This window comes from Barbus barbus, assembly GCF_936440315.1.
Source record: "Barbus barbus genome assembly, chromosome: 45".
Classification (NCBI taxonomy): domain Eukaryota; kingdom Metazoa; phylum Chordata; class Actinopteri; order Cypriniformes; family Cyprinidae; genus Barbus; species Barbus barbus.
The window spans coordinates 14315300-14332613 of NC_136723.1; the positions used below are offsets into that span (position 1 = coordinate 14315300).

Sequence of the window (17314 nt, forward strand, 5' to 3'; positions counted from 1 at the left end):
ACATTTATGTGGTATCAGATGAAACAGGCATGTGGGTATCAGGAGCCAAGTATCTGGACATTGGTTTGTGGCTGCTTAATTTTATTGCATTATCCTACTGTTATTGCTGATGTAACAACACATTTTTTTCAGTTCAGTGGTAAAGATCACTTACATAGTTTCAAAATTATACACAATGTTGAATTGTTTAAATTTTTTTATTTTACTTCAAGATAAAAGTGCCCCTGAAACAGAGTTAAATGTCAAGAAGCCTCAGCAGTTGTCAGGGTTTCTAGGAGAGAGGACTCAAATGCACGATTGAGTTGACAGTTTATTAACAAAACAACTGACAAGACAAGAGATGGTGAGAAGGGGAGAGAACACAGTCCAGACGATAGGCAGGAAACGAATGACGACAGGCAGCCTTGGTGAGCGGCCACAGAGTCCAGTCCAGGAGGGCAGCAAAGCTGGAAGCCGGAGGTTAAGCAGCAGTGGCCAGACACTCCACACTAGTGATGTCACACGCTCATCACAGGCCTAGCAGCGTGGCAGACCCAGGGAGGGGACCGGTTGCCTAATCCACAGGATGAGACGAGACAAGAGACAAAATCTACAAACAACTAGGTAGGGAATAAGCATTATCACAGGACTGGTAAGACAGCGCAAGCAAACACTGACATAGCACAATGAACTGGCAAAACGAGAGAAAGGGAGAACAATATAAAGGGACAGGAGAACATGAGGAACAGGTGACAACACTCAGACCAACGAGGACTAAACAAGGGGGCGTGGTAACAAGGAGGTAGGACAGGGGGAGCACATGGAAGACAGAAAGACAGATTACCTGCAAGACAGAAAAAAATATTGATTTATAATTTCTTAAGTACAATTACTGCTACTACAAATACCAAAGTAAAACTACGGTTATTTTAAGAGTTGTGTTATTGTGCTTTAACAACAAATATGCAGTAAAAACATTGGTAGAAGCTGTGTTACTGTTCTTTAAATAAAAAGAGTAAACAGTATAAACACAGTTATGGTAAAATCACCAAAATTGTTGTGGTTACCATACCTACAAATACCATAGTAAAACTGCAGTTATGGTGGGAGAAGCATGGTAAATATGTTGAATTACTGTGCATTGACTACACATGACACGGTAGAGAAACAGTTACTATGGTAAAAATATGGTAAATGTGTGGACTTTTTGCATGGTCATAACGCGATACTGGATTGGCTGATTTGTAGTGCAGTCATCAGCCACGTCTAAAAGCTGAAGACCCATATCACAACGGTTTTATTTATTTATTTCAAACGGCAGCAGGTCTATATATAATAGAAGTTAGCTTAGGCTAATGTCAATGGTAGGCTAACGTTAGCAGCTGTAGGCACTGTTCCACCAACTAATTTGAATGCATACGCTTCCATTTTAGCACAAGCCGTGCAAAGCAGAAACACTGACATAATTAAAATAATGATCTCATTAAAAAGGAAAAGATTGATACCCTTACCTGTTTGAAGGTGCACGCGCATCAGGTGAACCGAGCCTCGCCGGTGACGTCACTGCAGCTGAAGATGAGCGTGGTGTTTGGACGCATCTGCTCTCCGAGTCCACAGAAGTTCATGGAAAGGATGGGCGTATCATATGCACGCAAAATTGGCTTTTGGCGTATGCACTACACGCAATTGGAAAGTGTAAAGCCGTGATATTTATACGCAGATTGATGAGAACGGGTTGAGCTACAAGTGCGGAATATAATTATTTTGTTTTAGGCCTTCACTACTGTGTGTTTATCAGCTGTTTTGGGTCAACGTTTATATAAATAATCGCACTGCTATCGTGTCTGAGTTAAAAAAAAAAAAAAAAAAAAAAAAAAAAAAAAAAAACAGACCACACTCTCAGTTTCTGGAAACATTTATGCAGAAACGAAAGTGAACGTTAGGGCGTGATCAGCTATAAACTCTTGACTCGCAAGTTCTTCCCCAGTTGATCAGAAGGATCGCGATGGACGAATATTATCCCATCATTGTAGAGGGAGACTGGGGACCTGAACACGCTAAAAGTGTGAAAAATAAACTTCAGATTTATTTCCAGAGTAAGAAGAAATCTCAAGGAGGAGACTGCGTCGTGCAATATAATGATGGAAGCAACTCCGCTACGATTCTGTTCAAATCGTCTGACAGTAAGTGCTGAACACAAAAGCATGTTGACAAAGTTTTTGTTATCGAGCTTTCCAGACACCGAAGGTAATTTCGGGCTCAAATACAAAGTTTTAGCATTCAAATTGACCTGTCATAACCAGCTAACAAGGCCAGCGGACCAGTGGCAAAGTTAGACACATGTAAACATACGTGACAAAACAATGCCAGATTTTATTAAGGCTACAATAAGAAACAAGCCCTTATATTAAAAAAAAAATTTAATAATAAGATGAAAACAGTGATAACACAGTATTTTAATTTGTCCTTGTTACATTGTTACTATAACAGAAGCCTACCTGTTGTTTTACATGTTACAGCAATCACTGTAACAAGGACACATTAAAATAAAGTGTGACAAAAATAATATATTTTTGATATAGATATTTAAAAATACATTTACTTAGTACAATATAATAAAAATGTACACATATACAAAAAATATGTAAGATTTGTTTACGTAGCCTATTCATTTAATATTTATCATACAGTGGCCCTCAATTTATTTAGATGTTAAAGACTTGTTAAATATTTGTAATATGTAATATATTTAAATGTAATTTTGTAACAGATGCATATTGATATATAGGAGAAATATACTATTGTGGGGGAAAATGCATAGTTTTAAGGAGCTTCTTCGTGTGTCTGTTTCCATATGTCAGCACTTCTCTTAAGAAAGCACTTGTGGCGTCTCTCTGTTGTATCTTTGTCCTGAAATCACTGAACAGTTATAATCAATATTTGTTTACCAAGCAATACCCTTCCAGTTTAACTTAATTTTAGTTTGTGCACCATGAAAACCATGTCAACGATTAAGCAGAGGCCACACTTTTATGGAAAGCAGATGGGGCCATAAGTCTTTAAACAGAACGTGTGACATTTGACCATGTCAATGTCCGTGATAACGCAGCAATTTTCAAAAATCTGGTCGGTCACACGCTGCTGTCTGTGGGAGAAATGAGATGGCGAGTTAGTGCTTGGTCTCATGGAGTCCTCTCCCTGTGTGTGGGGCTTGCGTGGCTTATCTAGCCGCCGCCTGATGAGCCACAGCTGTGACCGATCAGCCTGTGATGAGGATGTGCAGGTGTTCCTCGCTTGTGTCCAGGGCGACGCTGATGATCCTTCGGGACGCTCGTCACAATATTGTATATTTATTTTATTAATGATTTTTGTTCATTTGAGAGCTTTTTATGTGCTACCTTATAAAATATATGTATTGTTTTTATTTCCATAAACAACAACTGCCCGCCCAGGAGATAACACATTTATTGTGTCAGTCTGTCCAAAGGCATTTTTTTTTAAATTACACATTGTGTGTTAAAATCCTACACAACATGTGTCAGAATGCTGTTAACACAACCATGTGTGTTGTTTTTTGACACATCTGTTTTTGCAGTGCATGTTCAAACGTGTAATACTTTTCAAAGCAAATATACCTATAGATTTACCCACATAAAAATGTTTTCTTTAATTCACTGCGGCATTCCTTTACTGATATATTCAGTGTTAGAGTAAATTAACTTATATTACAGTGTAAGTTAATACTTGTCTATGAGGAAACGAGGAAAACATTTTCAAAACTATAATATAGGCCATTGTCACATCATTGTTAATCATCACATTATAATCACATTTGCTAATATCACGTAAAACATAATATACTGTGCAGTATAGCTTACTGTGAAGATTTCTAAGTGTTATGATTTATTTGACTAAGTCTGATTGTTTGTGTTTAAGTTCAAGATAGCGTGCTCTCAAAGGCAGAACACATTATTAGGATTGACAATCAGAAAATCAAGTTGAAAGTGTACAAACCCAGCGATGAAGAGGAACAAGCAGACAGCACTGGACAACAAGTGAGTGGACTTATTACAAAATGCAGAATTAGGACCACAATGCTTTTACATCAAACCTCAGATGAGTGGCTCTGTAAATCAAACCCTTTAGATTGGATGAAGTCACTATAAATGAGCAGAAAGGTCTATCATAAAAATATTAATACAGCTTTACGGTTGCGATATATTTGAATTTTAGAGTTTCTCTAAGAAGATGGTTATCATTTCTCTATATTGTTGAAAAGGCTGGAGTAGAGAGACCAGTTAACTAAACATACTTGTTTAGTTCTCCGTTTACATAATTGTAAATGCTTTACGTTTGTGTGATTTCAGACGGAGCAGGCATGTGGATATCAGGAACCAAGTAAGTAAATCATCTGAACTTTGGTCTCTGGCTGCTTACATGTAATCTTTATTGGTTAAGTTTTTTAATGTTATTTGCGGAAGTACTAATTAACATTAATTTTTGATGGTAAAGATATAAGTTATGTAGTTCATAATTGATACAAAAGATTTCGTTTGTTAAATGTATCTGACACTGCTAGCTGACTTTGTACAAAAAAATATTTAGCATAGAGATTTAATAAATATGTAACTTTTATTTTGCCTAAAGATCAAAGTGCCTCTCAGACTGATGTGGATGTAAAGAAGCCTCAAGAGTCAGGTGCTGTGGTCCTGGAGAACCTTTCAGAGGATGTTAAACTAAATGTTTTGACTCTTTTGGTGGAGAACATCAGCAGTCTTTCTGAAAATGACTTTAGCATGGAATTAATATCAGAATTAAGAAAAGCAGTTGTAACCTTTAAAAATCCCAGTGGTAAGTAATCCTATAAAGTATACATTTATATTTTGTATCATAATTTAAACATTTTACTTTGTCGTTTTTTTTATTTAAATTAATTTAGCTTAATCTTGATAACATAACACTTGGGGTTTACGTGATGGTCTTTTTTGGACTTGGGAAAGTATTGTATTTGAGTTTATATGGCTGAAATTATTATTATTTGTGTTTTTAACATAATACCTTTAATATTTTGCTTGTATACATACTTGTATGTTGTTTTTATGGCTTGATTAAATGTGTTTGGCACTTTCAGTAAAATTTAATTTTGAAAAACATTTTACTTAACAGCTGCAGAAAAGTTCCTTGAGGAGAGCAGGACACATGGAAAGTTCAAGCAGTATAATCTGAGCGCCCGTGCACTGGAGAGAAGCACATGTGTGCGAGTGGAGGATCTTCCAGCTGAGGCCAACAACAACAAGATGCTGCTTGAACTATATTTTGAGAAATGCGGTGGTCCAGTAAAGGAAGTTATCACAATTCCATCAGAACAAGCAGCCATTATTATTTTTAAGGAGGAAGAAAGTAAATACATTTGCTGTTGCTGATAGCCTTTGCTATTACAGTTAAGACTAGACTAAGTAAAACTTGTCATCATCAATGCATTGATTCATTTTGCCTACATCTTTCATTCTTTTCAGCCAAAGAGATAATTTTGAAGCAAGAGAATAACATCTGTGATGTTCCAGTCAAGATATATCCCTACTTTAAATCACTGGATACAATCTTGTATGGTGGAAACAGGCCACATCTGAAGCTGCCTGAACCTATTACAGTCAGTGTACTTCCTGCCATCAGGGAGTTCATCCTCAAGAAAGAGCAGATTTCCTCTATTAAAGACCAGATGAGCTCACACTTCTGCCAAATAAACATGGATAAACCTGAAATTTTGCTCAGTCCTGATCCAGCATTACTGGAACAGAAAGGAGTTACCAGAAGACACATTGATGGCTGGAGTAAGAATGCCATTGATGCCTTTAATAAAATCTTCTCAATCTACACAACATCTGAGTGGCCTGTGTCACCTGCCTTGTGGTCTAAAGTGGAGAGTGATGTTAAGGAATTAGTGAAAGATCAGGTTTTCATAGATCTGGATGCCTCTAAAGAGGTGATGACACTGGCAGGAATGACCCATGAGATAATTGGACTGAAGTCCATACTGGAGAACATTTTAGAGAGAGCAACAAATCAAATAGAAAGAGAGAAGAACAGTGTGACAGAGTACATGGAAATTTCTCCTGCCATGTACTCTCTGCTTGAACAAGATGGCCTGAAAAGTGCTAAGGCTGTTTCTCCAGACCTGCACATTGACTACAACAAAAAAATGAAAAGATTAGATTTATCAGGTCTTCATACAGAAATTCTAATTTTCAAGAATTGGTTCCTTGAGAAGAAAATAAATATGAAACAGAAGCACTTACAGATTAACCATTCAATCCTGGACTTCCTGAGATCAGTGGATTGTGATGAAATGTCTAGAGATATCTTTATAGCTCATGGAATAACTGCTGTCTACACAATCGAAAATGGAGATGTTGTTGTGATTGGCAGCACAGAAAGTGCACTTTCTGTGGCAGAGAAGAGGATAAATACAGTTCTCACAACTAAAGACCTCATTGTAGAAGATCAAGGTGTCCTTCAAATGCCAGAGTGGAAGGATCTCAAAAAACAATTGAAAGAATTGTTCAATACTTCCAAAAAGACATCTGTGATTACACATTTATCTAAAGACAGAGACAAAGTAATGGTGACTGGATTCAGAGAACCAGTGATGGAGGTCAGTGAGAACTTAGGATGTTTCATTGAGAAACACAGTAGAATTCAAGAAACCGTTCGTGTCAAATCACATGCCGCGGTTGAATTCATAAAAGTCAGAAAATCACAACACTGGCAGAATTTTATTAAGTCTGATGAGGTGAAAGTCAGTTTTGATTCAAAGAGACCCTGGATCAAACTGTCAGGAGAGCGTACATTTGTCCAGCCAGCTCTGACCTTCTTTAAAAGTTTGGCAGATGGTTTCTACATGGACACACTAATAATTAAAAAGGCAGGCGCAAAGAAGTACTTCTTGGAGCAGGGTAAAATGATGCTTTTAATGCTGTTGAAGGAAAAAGGATTTGTGGTGGTTCTTCAGGAAGATGATATGCTGGAAGAGGAGAGAGATGAACTTACTGAAGGAAGTTTTGAAGATATTGGCCAAGTATCTTGTGCGGTTCGATTTCCAGGTGGAGTAACTGTTACTGTCAGGAAGGCAGACATTTGCAAGATCAAGCTTGATGCTGTGGTCAATGCTGCTAATGAAGATCTGAAGCACATTGGTGGATTAGCTTTAGCACTTCTCCAAGCTGCTGGACCAAGTCTGCAGCAAACCTGTGACCAACACACAAAAGAAAATGGGCCTCTGAAGCCTGGAGAAGCTATTATCACTGATGCTGGTCGTCTTCCCTGTAAATATGTAGTGCACGCTGTTGGACCTCGCTTCACCGATTCAGACAGACGTACCACTGAGCAACGCCTGAGACTTGCTGTGAGGGAAAGTCTGAACCAGGCATCAAGCAAAAACTGTTCCTCCATTGCAATTCCAGTTATTAGCTCAGGGGTATTTGGTTGTCCTCTTGGCCTTTGCACTGAATCGATCGCTAAGGAGGTGTGTGAGTACATCGAATTTCATAACCACAGAGGCTCCAGTAGCACATTAACTGAAATTCACTTGGTTGACAATAATGGTGACACTGTGAAAGCCATGACTCAAGCTGTCAGAAAGGAGTTTGCTGCTTATAACCCCAAAATGACTTCCCCTCAAGCCAAACCCAATGGGCATAGTGACTATGGACAAGGCTATCGTGGAAATGGCCGTGGAAAATATGGTCAAATAAACCAAGAGTTTGAAGTTGTCAAAGTCTGTGGTAATAGAGACTTTGAACACGAAGCACACTGGAGAAGAGAAACTTCAAGCTATGGTGGCAGATCAGATAAATCTAAAGGCTTGAGTGTTCTTGAGACCAAAACTACACAAGAGGGACTACAAATCATTCTGAGCAAAGGGAACATCCAGGATGCGAGTGTAAGTGAATCTAAGATCTTGTTATTGTAGAAACATAAACATAGAGTTTTTTTTTTTTTTTTTTTTTTTTGACTGAATGCCAGTAAAAAGAGTCCTAAAAAGAAGATCTACTTGAGAAACAACCCTTCTTAAGATTTTATACTTGGGAAATTCCTCTCCCTTTACAAGTGTACATTTGTTTCTTCTGCAGGCCGATGTCATTGTAAACACTATATCGGAGGACTTGGACCTCAGTAAAGGTGCCGTCTCCAAAGCACTCCTACAGACTGCTGGTCATCAGCTCCAGTCAGAAATCACCAGAGCTGCTCGCTCAAACAGTGTGAATTATGGTGAAATGCTCATCACAGATGGTTATAATCTGAAATGTTCCAAGGTCTTCCATGTTGTTTGCCCTTTTTGGCATGGTGGACAAAACTCAGCAGATAAGGTGAGGCATACTGTACATTTAATCAACCTTTATCAAATGTATCCTTGTTTTTCGCTCAATCATTTTTATGTTGAATTTAAATTGGATAATGCAAATGTGTCCCATATGTAACCTACGTATTTAGATGGTACTTTCTTAAAAAATAATAGATAATAGAAATATTTATCTACATTTTAAAAGGTACTCATTCAGATCATTAGAGATTGCATGAGAACAGCAGAAACGCAAGGAATGGCTTCAATCTCCTTCCCAGCTATAGGGACTGGGAATCTTGGCTTTCCTAAAGATCTGGTGGCCCGAATCATGCTGACAGAAGTCCAGAAATTTAATTTCACAAACCTTCAAGAGGTAAATGTGATTGTACACCCTTCTGACAAGGAGAGTGTAGAGGTGAGTGAAAGAAATTTAGATTGAATTTAGATATTCTGACATACAGTAGTTGCTCATGTTAATGTTATCTTGTATATTTCTGTGCTTTATCTATTAGTGTTTTGCTAGCATCTTTAGACATGGGATTCAGGGTCCCGTCACAAAAGGAGCACATCGACATCTCATACCTAAAAATATTTTTGCCAAATCAGCTCAGACCTCTGGTAACACTTTCTTATCTGAAGTCCATCACACTAATTTTTTTTTTATCTGTTGTCACAGAAAACATATTGAACATTATTATGAATATATTATTTTCTTATAATTAGTGGTCATTGGCAAAGTCTCCTCTCCCTCTCTTGGGGTGCACACTATGCAGCTGGGTCAAGTGACTCTGGAGGTTTCTTCAGGAGACATAACTAAAGAAAAAACTGATGCCATTGTCAACTCCTCAAATCAGACATTTTCTCTGAAAGCAGGTCAATACAACTTTACATACAATTGATTTCACATTCAAAGAGAATAACAATGGAAGTGCCACTTTTTATTTGTAATCTAGGAGTGTCCAAGGCCATTTTAGATGCTGCTGGAGTGCAAGTTGAACAAGAATGTTTACAGATGGGTTTGTATACTTTCAAATCAGCTGTTTCTTCTAATTTATATTGAAACAGAGATCTATTAAGCTTAAAATGCTATAGGTAAACATGTTTTTCCAATAGTGGGATCATCAAATATACAGCAAACAGAGATTGTGACTTCAGCCGGGCTGCTTCCATGTGGAAACATCATCCATGTTATTGGACGCAATAGTCCATCTGACATTAAGGATGTTGTTTTTTCTGTTCTGAAATTATGTGAGGCATGCCAGATTACTTCTATTGCCTTCCCAGCTCTTGGCACTGGTGAGACGCTTTGTGCATTCTTACTTTCCTACACCTAGTGGTTGCAGTATATTGATGTATTTGTTTGTTTATTTATTTATTTGTATTTTACATTTTTGGGTAAATATGTCTCTAACCCTTTAGGTCAGGGAGGTGCAAATCCAGCTGATGTTGCAGATGCAATGGTTGATGCAGCTGTTGGTTTTGTAAAGAAAAAGAAACCAGTGCATGTACGGCTTGTGAAGTTTCTTATATTCCAGACGAACATGGTGGCAGACTTTCACCAAAGCATGATCAGAAGATCTGGTGAGAAAATAGAGGAGGATAAAGGTCTTCTTACCAAAATTAAAGGTCAGTAAAGAAATATAATGCTCTTAACATCTATTTATGTGAATACTGTACATTTACTAAACAATAATTGATCCCTCTTTTCTTTCTATAAAATCTGCAGACTTCTTTTGGTTGGGAAGTTCAGACTCTCCTACAAATGAAGAGTTTGTAGTTGTTGGTGAAGTAATTGAGCCAGCTGTGTTTCAACTGTGCGGGGAGACACCAGAGGACCTGAGTGAAGCCAAGGACATGATCAACAGTATGATATTACAGGAGCATATGACCGTCCCAATCCGTGATCCAGCCATTACTCATTTCACCAGGGAGGATGGAGAAATTCTGAACGCCATGCAGAGGGAGCTCACAGTCAGTGTCCGGCTTGAGAAGAAAGGCCAAGACTCTGTCATCACACTGGAGGGTCTGACAAGAGACGTTCACACTGCAGAGAGACGTATTCGAGACATGATCAGAAAGGTGGAAAGGAATGAAACCCGAAGGCTTGAGGCTTTTTTAATTAGCAGTATGGTTAAGTGGCAATATCAGGAAAATGCACAGAGCATCACAAATTTTGATATACTGACCAATTATGAGCTGGAACAGACCTTTCAGAAGAAACAGCCTTTAGTGAAAATCAAGATTAACAATGATGAATATGAAGCCGATTTAGTTCGCAAAGTGGCAACTAAAGGGAGTCTGAGGATTGAGCTGAACAGAGTAGATCTGGAAGGTGAGATGATTTTAGTAATATAAAACAACAGTTTGTCGTTAGCTGGATATAAATGTCTATTAGAAGGCCATCAATTATTACTTTGGGGTCATATTTTTGTTCACAGTTGCAGCTCAAAGATCTTTGCCTTCACACTGGGAGGGCATGAAAGGACAGCTGGTTGTTCTTGTAAAACTCACAGCAAGCTCAAAGGAATATGCAGATGTGGAGAAGGAGTTCACAAGCACCGGACTATCCAGTAACAGTATCATTAAAGTAAGACAATACTGGGAGGGAGGAGTAATGTGTATTTTATAGTTTTAAAAAGTTCTGTTGTCTAAATTTAGTACAATGGTGTAATGCTGTTTTGTAAATTTGTATTTGTCTTTAGATTGAAAGGGTCCAAAACAGTGCACTTTGGAAAAACTACATGATCAAAAAGGAGGAACTGGAAGACAAAAACAAACACACAAAAAATGAAAAGCGTCTTTTCCATGGCACTAGCCCTGATAAGACAGATCAGATCAACAATCAGGGCTTCAATCGCAGCTTCGCTGGCATGCATGGTATCAATCAAATTCAGTTTAAACTTTATTTGTGCTTGCATCCATTTGTCTTTTAAATCAATAATGTATTACTCTTGTTCTGTTTTTAGGAGCCATGTATGGGAATGGTACATATTTTGCAGTAGACCCAAATTACTCAGCCCAAGGCTACTCTAAACCTGATATCAAAGGACGCAAACGCATGTACCTCGCCAGGGTGCTTGTTGGAGATTTCACACAAGGAAAACAAGGTCTTCCTGTTCCCCCTGCGAAGAGCTCCAGTAGTGCTGATCTCTATAACAGTGTGACTAATAATATGAATAACCCAACCATGTTTGTGATCTTCAACGATGTACAAGCTTACCCAGAATACCTAATCACCTTCCAGTAATGATTATGAGATCTCAATTTCTGTCAGCTAGTGTTTTTGTTGATATTTTAATTGGTTCTCTTCTAACCTTATAGGGTTAATCAGCAATTGTTTGTTTTTATCCTGCTAATTTAACATTGAGTAAAAGCCTACAAAAAATAAATAAATAAAAAGTGGTTCAAGCTAAGCATTTATGCTTTACAGGGGATGAAAGACTACATTAAATTTAACAAAAGTCTTTTGACTGAAATGCCATTTAGCAAATAAAACATTCTTTGAAACCTACTTTAATCATTTCAAATAAACCAAATTTTATGTTACTAATTACACTACATCTCTATAATGTTGCAGTTAACTGTTAGAATTAAATTTTTTAGATTTGTGTTTGTGTGAAAGGTATTTAATAAATAAACTTTTTATTTTTAAAATAAAAAAACTGTAATTGTACAAGTATTGTTTTGGTGATTATGTCAGTCAGCTCAGCTCTTCAGCATGGATTGATATTTAAGTTTTACGAGGTGATTGGTTTATTAGAGCGATCATCACTATTTATCTCTAATGATGTCAAAATGCACTCCCACCTAAAAGAAAGACATAATATAAACAAATTTGTATTTTTGAATGAGCCAGTATTGCCCATTAGTTCTGTTTACAAGCTTTCAGAGCTATTAACAGTTAATATCTGGGGCTTAGCTCAGAGACATCCATGTTTCCGAATACACTGGATGTTTAAATGTTACATTGGTTTATATACAAATGTGACATTTTGTTTATTGAATTCATGAATTGTTGCCCTGACATGAGGAAAATTCTGCCACAACTGTGCTACCAAATCGTTCGTTTAATTGCTCTAAATGCGTATGTGTCCTTGAAAGAGCAGTATGATTTTATATATATATATATATATATATATATATATATATATATATATATATATATATATATATAGATATAGTGGCGGGAGGAGCAAGCGACAGACACAGTGGGCGTGGCGTCAGGCCTCGGAGAGGTTTTTATTAAACAATAATAAACAAAATAGTGACCGAGGGGAAAAAGTGTCCAAAATAAACAGGGGATCTGGTGTCCTCGTCGTGCTGCGGGGTTAGTGAAGGAGGGCAGTGTTCGCAAAGGAAGGGTCCGGGGAAGGGGCGGAGTCCGGTGGCTGCACGCGCTCCCCTCTCGGGTCCGGGAGCGAGTGGTGACGGCTTCTCTCGAGCGGCTTCGTCCTACTCCTTGGCCCCCGGCGCTTCTGGGGGATTAGACGGCCCGGCATCCTGGCCCGTCAGCCGTCACGGGTGCGGCAGTCTTCCTTCTCGACGCTCCCTTCCTGGACCCGCGAGGACACCAGCGTGCATGCACGGGGAAGAGACCAGTCTCCCGAGGAGAGGTGCGCTCGGCATTTAAACGGCGGCGGTGATGAGGTGATGATCTTTTTGTGTGTGTGCAGAGGCCCTTCGCTGGAGATTAAGTAAATAGTGTTGCAGACAATGCTTACAAATCCATTATTTATTAGCGAGCAAATCTGGGGTCCTTATAGAAATGATTTTAATGGCATGAAAATTCAGTAATGATGCATACAAGGCAGTAATAAAAACATTCAAGGCTTTACTGAAAACATTTGGGGCTTCAGACCCCTTAGCCCACCCCTAGCGCTACCCCTGACCGAAGGGGATATGCTTTAATAGTCAAACCTTCTTCTCTTTGTTTATGGATTTTACATATGTAGCCACACAAAGATGAATGACATGAAACAGACTTGTCCTGAAAAAAGTATGGGCGTGGTTTCTGTCTTCATCCCAACATTTAGTTGAAAGTCAGGTTAAGTGCACTTAGTCAGCCTCAGGGCATGATGACAGAGACTCAAAGTGTACGATGAGAGACGTGCAGGAAGGCTTAGTTGAAGGTAGGCCAGTCAGATAAATTAAATTGATCAAATTCAAAGTAGCAACCACAACCAGCCCTATTACATTGGTAGACCAGACACTTCACTGGTAATAGAAAATCACATCAGAAACATTCAGCCTTCACATTTCTTTACCCACGTGAGAAGATCAGATGTTGGAAGCCATCAGGATGAAGAGCTTAGTTGTTTTTATTTATTTATTTTTTATTTACAGTGTCTTGATTGTGTGCTTTATTGTTGGTATTTGAAACATCTGAGTTTACTGGTCTCAGCTTTCTTCCTCTCTTTAAAGGAGTCTATCTCCCCTGAGGAAATAAATAAAGCAGACATCATGCTTCTTCAATTTGTCATAAAATTTAAGTTACTTTATGGAGAGACATCCATGACTTTTAATGTACATCTTTTCTACTGTGGGGTCCACTGTTGGCATACTCTGCTTTACTTTTTTGAATGTGTAAGACCTGAAATGATCTCTCCATGAAACCAAGCCTCAGGAACTCGCACAAAACAATAAAAATAATCTGGAGAAGGTATGATGTATCTTGTGAATCTGTTGTTTTCTCCTTCATGTTTAGTATCGTTCTAAAGGTCTCCGTGCGGTTTCTAAAATAGTCTCAATTTCACAGGAGTCACTTATATTATGAAAAAGATTGAAAAATTCTGTTCTGCTGCTGAGGGGGTGTGTCCTCCTCAGGCTCTCTTGTGACAATGTTTTCCCTTCTCCAGCCAGGTGTGGCCCTTGGGTCACGAGATCCTAACAAACCAAAAGGTCTTTTATGGTTTTATAACTTAGATTGTAAGATTTATTTGTTCTGGTCTGGATATAAAAGTGAAATGACAAAACATCTTGGGATTCTGTAACCAGAAATCCCCCACATACAGGGACGTGTGGTGGCCAGGGGTGGAACCGGCCCCCCCTGAAATTTGGTTGGCCACCCCAGGTGCCCCCCCTACCAGATGTCTTGCCATAGGCTTGTTTTTAGTTAATTTCTAACTGCATCTGGCGTATCTTGGCATGTGTAGGCAGCTGCCTATAGGGCCGCTTTCTTCTCTTCTTTATTAATTTTAGGCATTTTAGCGTGATCTAAAATGATAGATGTCGAGAGCGCATAATGTTACGCGATCACGTAATGCACGAGCACGAATCTCTCCACTCGCAAGCGGATTTCCTTCACTCGCACAAAACTGGACGTGTGCTTTTAAATCTACATTGTTCTTTTATGAATTGGCTCTGGTCTCACTCAGATATTGTGTGTATGCTCAAACGTTATCCTCGCATCACTGAAGACCAGAAAAGCTTTTTTTTTCTAATTCAAGTGAAGAGTAGGCTTTTCTCACTAAATGGAAGCAAGCTGAATATAGTTAGCCTTCTCTAGTTATTAATTTTATTAATACTTATTTTAGTTAAGTGCTTAAATTGTAAATATGCATTTATTAAATTATTTTATGTAGTACATTTGTATTTTGTTGTTTTTGTATATAGTTATAGAAGCATATCAACCAGGTTCCAGAAATAATCACTAAGGCTGCTTCTGAAATAAGTGGGGGTGCTCTCTTAATGCACATTTTCACATATTTTGTCCATTCTATTGCTATCAATATGCTGCTACTTCGAGAGCGAATCCCGCATAAATATGCAGATGTCATTCCCAAAACTTTGCAACGTGTGTGTGGGCCAAAAACAAAGTTCTACATTTTAAATGGATTGCTTAGAAAGCTCGCAAAGAGTGCTCATAACCAATAAAGCTGTCACTCTTTGTTCATCGCGATCTCACAAAGTTCTGTGAGGACCAATGAATCTCACACTGTGCAATTAATAGCCTATATAATATAGGCCTATTAACATCGTGTATCCAACCCCCACCCCCTGTGTCTGTGTCTGTGAGTCTCTGGAGCTCTACGCTGGAACTCTCACATACTGCTGTGTGCTTCCCTGCTCTCTGTTATGCATTTATTTTTATTTTTAAATGTGCAATTGTGTAAAACACATTGTACTCATACATTTCCCTTTATAGTTGTTTGTGCTACTACATGTGCACACAGACTAATTGAATTTATTCTTTAAAACACATGATTGCTTTGCTGTAGGTGTTTGAAATACTAAGGTAAAAGGTTGTAGGCCACGCCATGTGATTCACAATTGCATTGTAATTTCTGAATGGGCTTCAAATTATTTAATTATGTAATTGGCATGATGCATTCTTACCTGAAAATAAAATGTTATATGAACTCTCATGAAATCATTATGACTAGTAGTACATCATGTGGAGATTGATGTTGCCTCAAATTTATGGCCAGGAAAGATCAAACTTAAGGCACCAGGATGAATGGAGCAGAAGGCACTTCAGTGATCTTTTGATTTCTGTCTACCACTGATTTGCCAAGTTTTATGGGAAATGACTAAGGCTAGCCACACACTTGGAGATGTATGACCGATTTGCACCCCTTAATGACCAGGGGGCATGGCCTGATTCCAAGCTTATTGCAAATATTTTTTTTTTGTCCAAAAATCCTCTATTGTGTGTGGTGCCATTCCGATTATTTACTCTGCAAACAAGCCTGCACTGGCCCTTTACGGACCCACTTAGGGCTAGCCTAAGGGCCCCCAGCTGGCTGCCAGCGCAGGACCTCTGAGACTTTGCTCATTGGTAAAACATTGGTCCCTTAGCGCTGGTCCTGCACGGGCAGCCCTCACTTAGCCACCAGGAAGACCTCATTAGGCCCACACAGGGCCCGCACTATTAATCTACAACAATACATCTGTTTCACTTTAAATACTTTTCAGCTACTATAACTTAAGTCTTTGGGAAAAACAGTTATTATACATCTGAAATGGATGCAGTCACCACATAACTAATGTCTATATTGTCAAAAATGTACAGTAGTCAAAGGGATTTCAAATCAATGGATTTATTAAATACAAAATAGAAAACAATTCAGGTTAAAAGGGTCATATGATGCGATTTCAAGTTTTCCTTTCTCTTTGGAGAGTTACAAGCTGTTTGTGCATAGATAAGATCCCTGAAGTTGCAAAGACTAAAGTCTCAAAACCAAAGAGATATTCTTTATAAAAGTTCTGTATAAAAGACTCTGCCACGGCCCCCTAAAATGGCTCATTCAAACACGCCCCCACATGTTTTCGTCACGGTGTGGGAAGATTTGCATAACACTGCCCAAACGAATACGCAACGAAAGGCGGCACAATTTTTATTGTCGCTGTAGTATTGTTGCTACCGCCGGCGCCATGTCCTGGAGACGCTGTGTTTCGTTGTGAAAGCGAAAGTACTTTGTTTCGGCTTCCAAAAGAGGACACGACTAGAAATCAGTGGTTAAGTTGTATTTCGAACACTGCTCCAGAACAGTCAACCCAAATATTAGAGTGTGTGCACTGTGCAGCGCATTTTACAGAGGACTATTTCCTGAACCTGGAAGAGTAGCCTACAATGCTGGCTTGCACAAAGGCTGTATCTATAAAGTGGGGCAATTCCAACTTTGCAAGGACAGTCTGACGCTTCTGACTCACAGCCTGTAAGTACGTTTCTGCTACTGATTATTTAAACGCGAGTTTTGAGCAGTGTAGAGTAGTGCTTGTTGTTTGTTTCTCCGATCACAAATGCAGACATGGTAATGTTTACGTAGCACGATGCAATGTGATGCGTAAAAAGACAGTATAAGTCATTATAATCAGTAATTATGTCCCCACTGGATCAACCGGCTGAGGTGGCTGAGCACCGTGTCCCTGTGTTCGCACAACTGTGCTCGAGACTGGGCCAATATGAGCCAGTTGTCGAGGTAGTTGCGAATGCGAACGCCTGCTTCCGTTAATGGAACAAGGGCTGCCTCCACGACCAAGGAGAAGACACGA

General features: G+C 38.8%; 1 protein-coding gene across 2 annotated transcripts; it reads left to right on the forward strand.

Annotated features, from left to right (window-relative positions):
- The first annotated feature begins 1538 nt into the window (after window positions 1–1538).
- On the forward strand, window positions 1539–11993 carry LOC306864035 (protein mono-ADP-ribosyltransferase PARP14-like). Of its 2 annotated transcripts, XM_079407722.1 has the most exons (18): window positions 1539–2162; window positions 3916–4034; window positions 4347–4377; window positions 4627–4830; window positions 5146–5379; window positions 5496–7690; window positions 7760–7918; window positions 8109–8345; window positions 8526–8735; window positions 8833–8938; window positions 9044–9193; window positions 9274–9336; window positions 9434–9616; window positions 9740–9946; window positions 10047–10652; window positions 10759–10907; window positions 11023–11197; window positions 11287–11993. In XM_079407722.1, the coding sequence occupies exons 1-18, from the start codon at window positions 1985–1987 to the stop codon at window positions 11565–11567; spliced, it is 5487 nt and encodes a 1828-aa protein (XP_079263848.1). In that variant the 5' UTR covers window positions 1539–1984; the 3' UTR covers window positions 11568–11993. The 2 variants fall into 2 exon arrangements, with proteins under 2 accessions (XP_079263848.1, XP_079263847.1); XM_079407721.1 differs by having other exon boundaries at window positions 5496–7918.
- The last annotated feature ends 5321 nt before the right edge of the window (window positions 11994–17314 follow it).